This window comes from Limulus polyphemus, unplaced genomic scaffold, assembly GCF_000517525.1.
Source record: "Limulus polyphemus unplaced genomic scaffold, Limulus_polyphemus-2.1.2 Scaffold6, whole genome shotgun sequence".
NCBI classification, from domain to species: domain Eukaryota; kingdom Metazoa; phylum Arthropoda; class Merostomata; order Xiphosura; family Limulidae; genus Limulus; species Limulus polyphemus.
In genome coordinates, this window is record NW_013665616.1 from 1,546,240 (window position 1) to 1,557,202 (window position 10,963).

At 33.8% G+C, this 10,963-nt stretch overlaps 1 protein-coding gene across 1 annotated transcript; it reads right to left on the reverse strand.

Annotated features, from left to right (window-relative positions):
- Window positions 1-252: 252 nt before the first annotated feature.
- Window positions 253-5,882, reverse strand: LOC106475173. The gene is made up of 2 exons (XM_013935907.2): window positions 5,764-5,882; window positions 253-5,351 (listed from the first exon to the last, which is right to left on the reverse strand). Exon 2 carries the CDS (start codon window positions 5,214-5,216, stop codon window positions 1,443-1,445), a length of 3,774 nt encoding a protein of 1,257 aa, XP_013791361.1. The 5' UTR covers window positions 5,217-5,351; window positions 5,764-5,882; the 3' UTR covers window positions 253-1,442.
- Window positions 5,883-10,963: the final 5,081 nt, after the last annotated feature.

The window sequence follows — 10,963 nt, forward strand, 5'->3', positions numbered from 1 at the left end:
GGAAAAGTAATACACTTATAGTAATATTATGTAAAACCAATTGTAATCCAAAAAGTATTCAATATATTTACCCAGCTTTTATATCATTGAACTGAAAAATCTTATTGAAATTTTCACAAATAAACATACATCAACAATGATGATGTCTGCTATAATGTGTACATAAACATTTATTTATGATTAAAACTTAACACTAACTATTTATTTTAGTTATGATTTAAACAGAATAAGTATTAAATTTCTATCTCATAGTAATAATAAAAAAACTGCCATTTTTCCTTAAAATTCTATTATGTAAAATCATGAGTTTATCCATAAACAAACTTCCACATGTAAAATGAATTTAATCATTTCATGTCAAAGTACTTCTTACTTCAGTCACATACACATTACAATTTAGATGTAAATGTTATGAGTTTTCACATAAATTACTCTCATCTTTTAATTAATCAAGTCTGCTTCACAAAATGTGCTTGGATACATACAAATGTTCAAAAACTTTAAACCCCCAAAAAATTAATTTCACCATAAAATCTATAAACAGTTACATTTATTTACTTATCAAATTTATATTTGTATGTAACAGATTAAATGTTACATAACTTTTCCTGGCGATCTCAAGATATTTATAGCTTCATAATTTAGATTTTGTTTCTATTTCTTAATTCCTTAAAAAATACAATTTAATATACATACATATTTTGAACATTTGGCTGGATTATGGAAACCTACAAGTACTTCTCTATTGTCAATATTTTAAACCAAATACATTATCACAGAATAACCATGATAAAACAACACATCAATGTATCTTGAATTTAAATGTTTAAAAAATTATACTTAAAAGCAACAGTCATGATTTCATCATATAAAAATTTTGTGGTCATTGAATTTAGGAAAGTCTGTATAACAGGTAAAAAGAGAAACACAGTAAAGGAGTTTTGACAAAAATATGATGTCTCACAATCGAAAAAACAATAAGCTCACAGGATCAGGACAAAGCAAATTCTTTCTAAAAGAATATCTTACAACAGAGATTACTTATGATTTTATTACAAGCTATAGCTGAAATAAATATAATACCAAAAACATAATGGCTCACTACTAAAGCAATAAACCAAGTTGCAAAAGGGTAGAGCAAGTGGCAGCTTGAAAACAAGTTTGTTACTTTATTTGATGTCAACTTCCTTATACACAAAACCTCAAGAGTATTTTGGTACATGCAATCAGTTAAGTGGCACTATTTTTAGTTTTTTCTGTTCAATTATATATATTTTTTTTACTTTTTATGCTCCTAAGCTGATTTATAACTTCAGTAATTTATTAATTCTGTTCTGTTTTCTTTTTTGCTTAATTTGAATAATATATTTCAGTACCCTTTTTCCTAATCAACTTTAATGATTCCAAAGTTTATGCAAGTTTCATAATAGGTTTTTATGTTATTAGTAGTAAATTGGCTGCTGAAGTTTATGAATGATTCCGGAGTCAAAACACAAAGAAATAGAATCAAAGTAGTGAAGAAAACGTCCTGATCGCTTACGGCATTTTGCTTGTCTGTAAGTCTCTGAGACAGAGATGGATCTCAGGAAAGGCAGATACTCTAGATGAACTGCACGATGATTAAGTCTCTGATTTATAGGTAAAGCATTTCTTATTGCATCAAAACAGAATTTACTTTCATGGTATAACTGGTGATTTTCAAGAGTCTGACATTGTGTATTTTTTTTAAAGTGCAAAGTTATGTATGACAAATCCACATCTGCAGAAGCATTCTGTAAAATTTCCCTAAGCCGTTGTGATGTTTTCCTAAAACTCAATACCTCAAATGATGAAAAAATATCCACATTTATCTCTTCACATGTGGTGTAACTTGTATCACTTAATAAAGGCAAGCCCCATATCCATGACTGAAGTCTTTCTTCTGGGCCAGCACATTCTAATCCTCTCAATCTTCCCTGTCTCAACATTATGTCACGTGTACTCAGATCTTTTAGAAGGTTTGAAATTTGTTCATTTACCTTGTGAGTAATTAAAAGGGTACTATTCTTCACAACTGTATCTTCAGAAACTACCATGTCACAATTAATTTTAGAATCATCAACTGTGCTGTTCAAATCATTTCCAAAAAACTCCCTTTCTTGACCCAGTCCCTCTTCATTTAACCAGCTAATGTCAAATGGGTTAATATTCTGAGTCTTTTCTTCAACACAGTTCTGAAGCTCACTCACTTTTTCCAGAGATGGTTGAAATAACTTAGGTAATGATAAAAGTTCATACAAGTTGTCAGAAATAACTCTATTTCCAGAAACGTGATTTTCATATATTAATTTTCCAGCTTGCCATAAAGTACCTTGATTTAAGATGGAAATTAAGGTTTCATATATCCTGAAGTCCAGGTTATTAGGTGCACTTAGCATGAAAACAGATCTTTTGTTACCAATCACAAGTTTCTCTTCAAATCCTGTTGTTTTTTCTAAACACACATTACACATGTCCCATTTTTCCTCTGTTATATTTTCTACAGTAGTTTCTTCTTTTTCTGATTGTAAAACTAATACTCTGTTGCTTGCACACTCTAGAATATCATTAACCTTAGGGTCTAATAATTCAGCATGGTGATTTAAATTTGTTGGACATTTTGCAATAGTGTCCATTTCAACAGTATTTTCTTTTGATAACTTGTTATGGTTTGAATTTAATTCCTTTACAGATACCTTACTGTTCATTGATAAAAGATTTTTACAAAAATTAGACATTTCTGATTTGTTAGGGGCCAAAAATTGTAGTTGCAACAAACATCTACGAATATCACGACTCATATACTTAGCCAAAGCCCTTATATATGATGGTTTAACATCCATGCCTTCTTGCACACAAACTTTAAACAGATGATCTGTAACTTCATATAAATGAGGTGGTCTTAATGAAATAATCTCATGCATATGATTGATGTTTGTTTTAATGCTTTCAACATTCCTAGTAGCTGTAAGAATTACTGGCTTTTTAGCTGTAGCAATAAATGCATTTACTGCACTCCAAAATCCATCATCATTTTCAAACACAACATCCACATCATCAAACAGTATCAATGACATACTTGATATACTTAATCCTTTTTCTGCATCATTCAAAATTGATTCTGTCAATAGATCTTTCACTCCTGAATCTCTGCATGTATAACTGTTTGGGTATTTAATTTTTTCATTAAACCCAAATCCTTCCAATGTGTTTTTCTTTTTCTGTGAGCCTAAGTTTATCTTTCTGGTAGTATTACTTCCTAATTTACCACTAAGTACTTTTCCTGATGTTTCATTATTTGTACATCCTTCAGTAGTTCTTGAATTCAATTCAGGATGCTTTGCTGCTGAAGCGCCAGTTCTGAAAAATGATTCGATTGATTTTTTTTTGGATAAAGCTGGAGTTGATTCTTTAGCAACTATTTCATTTTTTTGTTTTGACAAAAACTTTGGTGAATTTGTTTTACCAACTTCAAAAAAATTTAAATATTTTCTATTCTTGCACGATGAACCTTCAATATGATGAGACTGAGTTGCCTCTTGAAGTTGGGTCATAATTTCTTTTCCTGTTCTCCTAGAAGAAGCATTTAATTCAAAAACTCTAAATCCCAACTCTCTTGCCACTGCATAAACAAAACTTGTTTTTCCTATACCTGATGCTCCAGTAATTAGCGTGCAATTAGGCAGGTTATCATCATCATCTGAATACTCATCAGAATCACTTTTAGAACTAATATTAGAATTCCTACTTTTGTTTTTTGCATCATTGAAACATTTTGTTTTCCAAGCAGCCAACCAAACCTTCATTTTTTCCACTTCATTCTTATTGCCAACAAATGTTCCAAAGGAAGTTGGCTTATATTTTTCAGTAAATATCTCTTCATTAATGGAATTATTATTCTCATTATCATTTGTGGTAACTTTATCATCATCCAAAAGAATCAAAGGTTTATCTTCTAGCACTTGACTTTCAATATCCTCTACATTCCAAGACCCAAATTTTTCTTTAGCACCACTACTCAGCTTATTTCCTCCATTTTTTCTTTTTTGATATTCCCTTTTCTTTTCTCTTTGTATCAGGTTGTCATTAGCACTAGTTTTTTTTAAAGGCATTTTTATTACATCGCAAGTATTATGAATCTCTTTTGGTGTTTCTGATAATTCACTACAATTTATAGAAAAATGTAGGTTCAATTTATTACCCTTCATTTTGGTCCTAGACCTAAGAGATCCTTTACATGCTAAACCATCACTCTCTTTTTCACCTTCTCCATCATCATCATCACATGAAGGGCCAATGTTTCTTAGTTCTTTTTCTTCTGCCAAAACTAATTGTTGCTTTTTCTTTCTACGTTTTGTTTCTTTTTCACTGTCTGCATTTTTATCTAAAGTTTTATTAAACACAGTGATTTCATCTTCTTGAACAGTTGGTTTTCTTTTGTAACTACATTTTGAAAAGTTGTTTTTCAATTCACTACTTTTAGTAGCAATTTTTAATTTACTCTTAGGCTTTGTAGGAAGTATCACAAATTGCTCATCTTCTTGTTCATAGACCCTGTTGTTCTCGAGACTCTTGCATCTCGTTGGCAAACTTAAACATCCTTTTTTGGAGGCATTACTGGTTTCACCTTGAGGCTTTACAACTGAACATTCATCTAACACCCTGTCAGTTACAACTTTTTTCAAGAAAATTGGAGCAAGTTTAACAGGTACGTTTTTTGTACATTTGGTATCATAAAGTGTAGTTCTTGGAGAACTCTCACTAGAAGCAGTATAAATCTGTCCATGATGAAGTTGATTTACATGTACTTGATTTCCTGCTATTTTATTATCTTGTTTTTTAAGAAAAATTGGTGCAAGTTTTGTATCTTCTTTTATTTTACTACCTCTCACTTCCACACAAGTAGTGCTTTCAGTTAAGCTACTACTGGGCTTGCTAATACTAGATTCTTTTTCATGAGCTTGGCAAGAATTTTGAACAGTCGAGTCTACTAGTAGAACTTCCTTATTTTTAACACAGTGAGTTTTATTTTCATAATCATCTGTCAAAACACAATATTCAGAAATATTTGTACTAACTGATTTGGTTTTTCTACTGTCTGTTTCACATTTTGTTGCTTTTAACCTTGTTTTAACAGAAGAAATTTTCTTCACTCCTAATCCTAGTTTTTCATTTGACTGTAAACTGTGTAATTTCATCGTATGAATTCACTTTCACAGGATTAAATTGAGCATTGCAAAGTGCTATCAACTTCAAAGTTCAAGTCAAATTGTCTTAGTTAAGAAAACTGCAGAACTTCAGATGGTTTCAGATCAATTTCTTAGAATATCGAGCTATAAAAGAAAAAAAAATGGGTACCAACACTTAAAACAATAACTGAATAAGATATTCATGCAAAATGATACTCGTAATTATCTACCAATTTTAATACAAATTAGAATACTACTACTAGTAGTACTAACAATAACACATCAAGCAATGGCCTTTAATAATAATAGTACTTTTAGTTTTAATTCCCAAGAATGAGCCTTCACAACATTATACTGATTAATAAAATTATACCCAACAAAAATTTTTACTTGTTTCAACAGTAAAATTTAGTTATGAATCTAGGTTTACACTGATTCTTTATAATTATACAAAAACTTAAAAAGTCAGTCACACTCAGAAAGATTCAAAAATGAACTTTGTAACATTATGCTGTCTGTTAAATACTATAATTATTCTCAAAATACTATTATTTACCAAAAACTTCCCGTCATTCCAATAAACCGGTAATTAGTCATTCTGTTTTAATTACAAAGTTTTACACGTTTGAAATTAATACTTTTATTATGCTTACATAAGAAAAACGTAAAATAATACATACTGACTACCGCCAAAAATAAATACGCCCTCTTCTGCAAAAAAAAAGAAATGGCAACAAATATAAAAATTTTCTTAAATTCTTATTCTGAGTACCTTAAAGTACAGTAATAATAAACAACTCAACTACAGCTGTATTTTCTTACAATTTCAAAAAGTCGACATTTATACAAAATTCTCTTTCACATAAAAACAATTAATCCATATACATAAAAAACCTTTTGTCATTTAATTCATTAAAGTGTTGCCTTCTAGTTTGGCATAGTAGTAGTAGTTAGCTTACCTATCTGTGGATCTAAAAGGTCCAAGGTTCGGGCTGGATATGCCTAAAAATACGCTGTACTTTTAGCTCGAGAGAGTACATAAATGTGGCAGTAAATATACCACTGTTCAATTAAAATTAGCCATGTAGGTGGCGGATGCTGTTTACTAGTTACTCTTCCTACAGCCTGTAGTTCACAGTTACTGATGGCTGCTGTACATTAACGCTAAACTCTTTTAAGTTGGCGGTTTACTCCACATGTCACGTATGGTGTCGTTAAGGTTGAAAATGTGGGACAGTAAGGTAATATGTATTTGCTACCTCTTTAGCTAATAAGGTTTTTGAAATTATTGTGTTTTCAGGGTTTCCAGTTTTAACACAGAAAGTCGCTCAAGTAGACACTTCAATTCTTTTGATACATAAAAGAGCTGTGTTTATTTTAATTAACATTTAACTGAGTTTTTTGCAGGGAAGATGGCACGTGGTGCCTAGAAAAAGATACCTTTCTTCTCCGTTGGCGAATCGAATAATATTTAAGGGCTGCCACATCGTGGCACTAGATTCACAATGGACAAGTATTATGTGTGTGAGGTGCATTTGTGAGGAAAGCTGACTTTGTTAGCGCTAGTATGCTTTGCATTTAAAGCCAGGTTTGCCCCATTAAAAGTAACTTTTGCAGACCTTGTAACTTTAAGTAACGTTTGTAGACTTCAGGTATTTTTTACTTAACTCATAACTTTCAATATTTGTTTGAACTGGTTTAACTTTTGCTTTGTTTTAATTATAGTTACAGTGTTGTGTTCAGTTTAACATTATGATTCCACCTCAGCAACCCTCGGTCATCCTTGCTTTCTTTGAGCTGAGTTTGAATCTCAGAGGCATAGTTTGATCTAATGATATAGGTGTACCTGAATTTATGACGTGCACAATGACAGCAATCTGTATTTATAATAAAAAAGAGACAAACAAAATGGAAGATAAAACAAGGAAAAGTGTGTTTGGTTTGTGTGTGTTGAACTGGTAAGAGGCTTTTAATGAAATATTTGATATATTCTTTTACTAGTTCACTGTGGTCACCTTTAAACTACTTTAAACAAATCCGAAATCTAAAACAACCTGTACCTGGCAAGTCCCAGACCACTTGGGGAGGTCTGTAAAGAACTTCCAGGCTGTTACCTGCCAAAGTACCACAGTACCAGCTCTGGTCAAGATCATCTATCACCAGCTGAGAAGGATTGGAGGTGTCACTGGTAGACAATCTATGCAGTCAAATCTGTTTCCATGGCAATTGAGACAGTGGCACCCAGAGTAAAGACCATAAACTATGAGTTAATGAGCCTTTTTAAGCCAGGGCGTATTTTTGCAATGATGACCATGATTCACAGCTTTTCCAGGAGTTGAGCAGGGTTGTATAATGAGATGCCACGAGCAATTTGTTGCTCTTTCACCTTAGACTAAAGACAGATTACTTATCTGAGTGTTGGGGTCTCTGAGTACATTTATCGTCCTACATCTGCAACATTGGAGACTTTACTTGAAGTATTTCAGGCAGACAATTGCCTGCAATGGTTGGATTCAGGAGCAAGTGGTACAATGCCTGATTTTGAGCCTGGATGGGCTACCCCTGAATGACATTGAACATCTGGATAAGGAGAAACAGGAGGACTGGGACACTATCATATTTGAGTTACACTACCAATTTGACCCTGTGGAGAATCAGGTGATACATCAGGCCAAGGTCAAGAAGAGGACTGGAAATGAAAGTCTGGCCACTATAACCTATGCCAATTGCATAGTAAGGCCCTACAATGGCTGAACAAACAAGTGGGCAAAGTTATCACTGTCACCCAAAAGCTCAGCATGTTCAGGACAACTAGCAGCAAGTGGTGGACACTGCAGCAAATGCTCTGGAATATTAACATAAATATTCTGTCAGTTCCACTTGAGCAATGTGTGAACTGATATTTTGTGGAAGAGTCATTTGATATCGACAAGATTGAACTCTGGAACAAAAGAATATGTATATAGTGGAGGAAATAATGGTACCTCTGGGTACATAAGTAGTGTTTCATGATTTACTGTAGATGAAGTACAGTGAATCAATACTTAATGTGACTGTAGAACCCACACATGAAATAAACTGTTTCCTGTCCAGAAAGTAGGCAGAATTAGCTTGGACAGTTATCACCAATGAAGGACGAAGTGCTAATGTTGTTTTGAATGGAATGGTTATAGATGCAGTAAGCAAAATGAAAGTAACCAATGCTAATGGTAATGCTATGGTTGCATCTGTCACACTGCAGCTGAAAGGAAATAGGTGGCTACTAACAGACGTGAGGTCGTTTTGGTTGAGGATTATGCAAGCAATCTAGTCCCAACATAGTGAAAGAAACTCAGTGTCTTGTTGGTTGAATATGTCAGTGTATTTGTGGGACCAGATAGCTAATTGGAAACTTTTCTGGAGACTGAATCCTCTTAATGGCTGAACAAATTTAGGGAAGGTGGAGGCAGGAGGGGGTTCCTGAATGATGCCAGCTCCCATGAACATAAAGATGATATAGTCTAGTATTTCTACAATGACCATCACAGCATCGGCCATGATACAAATGAGCCAGCTGACTTGTAGGTCTTCTCTTCATCCACTGCAACAATGCTGGGAGCTTAAGGTAAATGAGGGTGCCTTCATATTATAGGCAGGACTAACCACTTCCCAGAACAAGAATATGCACATACTTTAGCAACAGCCAGATCCCCATTGGCCAAACAACCACAGGAGCAGTTCCAAAGAATGCAAATGATGGAACTCCCGACTATAGCCACCAAAGGTGATTACGAACTAGCCCTGTACTCTAGAGGTACTTCCAGGAAGTGACTACCAATTGGACCAAAATTTGGCTTCTTTACAACAGGAAGGAAGTTCGGCTGCATCGGAAGGTAATGTGTCAAATGTGATATGAGCCAAGCTGGTCAACACAGAAAAAGCACTTGCTAATGCATAGAAAGACCTTAAAACCACAACAGTAGTCCTTGAGAATATGTTGGAAGGGTTAATGTGGTAGGGAGTGAAACCTCTACGTATTCTAAAAAGTGTTATTGTAACTTAAATTATTAAAGATTGCTGTAAATGTTACTCTGAATGGGGAAGCAAATCTTAGTTTCACGCATACATACATAAAAAGAGAGATTAATACAAAAAAAATTGCAGAATGTGAAATAATTCTGAGAAATCAAATAACAATGTCATGAAAAAGATATACAAAATATATAATTCAAGTTACCGCAAAGAAATATACATATACATATACATATACAAATCACCTTGGTTATGTTTTCAACCCTGTGTGTTTGTCAACAAGATTTCTCGAAAACTGCTGAATGGATTGAGACAAAAATTTCTATACATTTGGACTATGACCCAATTTAGAAAGGATATTAGTTTTTGGAGGGCCAGTGTCACGAAAATGGAAAAAAAAAAACCTATCTCTTCACATGGGGACTGATTTTTCACACTCAGTCAAAAATTGTCGGATTTTGATGAAACTTGGTGGACTTATGTAGAATATTATTCATCATTGTCTTGCCCAAAAAGGGTCCGTGTCTGTTGATAACGACGAACACACGGACGTAGTTTCGATAGCCGAATATGATCAACGCTGCGTGATGGAGATTTGCGCTCTACTGAGTGCTCCTCTAGTTACCCTCACCCCCGGAGGGGGAGAGTATTGCAATCGGGTCCATGTGTCTGTCTGTCTGTGTTTCCGCGCGCGTATTTCGAAAATTGAAAGACCAATATACACGAAAAATTTTACACAAGATGGGAATTCAGTATGGGGCAGTCTTCCCCACATTTGGTCCGGATCTGGATCAGTTTGAAGCATATTCTATAATGGGGAGGTAGGGCATTCTCGCGGTTTTGGATTAGTAACAACATTTTTCTTTTGAGTTTGCTCAAGACATTGTAGGCGCATTTATCATATTTGTTATTTTTTAACTATATGAGGGTTTGAACAACTTTTGTTTTTCTATGGTTTAAAACGCGATGCAATAAACCTCAGCTTACTTAGTAATTGTGGCGTCTCCAGTTCCGTCACAACGGTTCACGCACTTTACTTACGGTCGCTACCGCTCGCTTGACTCAATTATCTGTCTATTTGCAATTTTATCTCCGCTTTATTTGTATTTTAGTATTATATAGTAAAATAGAGGGCGCCTAGAAAAGACTAGAGTTGCCAGGAAAAGTGATGATCCTTCTAGAAACTCATGACGTGTTACCAGCGTTACGTGACTTCTGCTGTCGTAACATTATTTGAATGGGTAATCAGGTACCTGATGATGACATAACCTTGTCGAAACGTTGTGCATTTGCTGTTATGTTAAACTTATATTAAAGTTTTTCTTCATTACCCATTCAAGCCGTCTCCAGTCATTATTAGTCTCAAAGTGGGTTCCTCGTCACCGTATCTGCTAATTTCCGGTATAATTTCTTCCCGGGGAACTTCAGCGATACAAGTCCTTTCTTAAATAAAACTAGTTTATTCTTTCTCAATACAACTTTGCAATACACAGAATTTCCACTGTCACTTTAACTTAAACACACGCTATAATTCACAACCTTATATGAGGAAGCAGCCAAACTAAATGAGAGTTTCTTTTATCAAAATACTTTGATTTTGTTTTTATCATCCTTGTTATACTTCAAAGATGGAAGAGTTGCTCTATATTTCTTTTTTCATTTCCAAGTTTTGACATATTTTGTTATAGACTTTAAAAACATGCTGAAAAGTCTTTTAAAGCTGTAGATCTCTTTTTTTTTTCAGC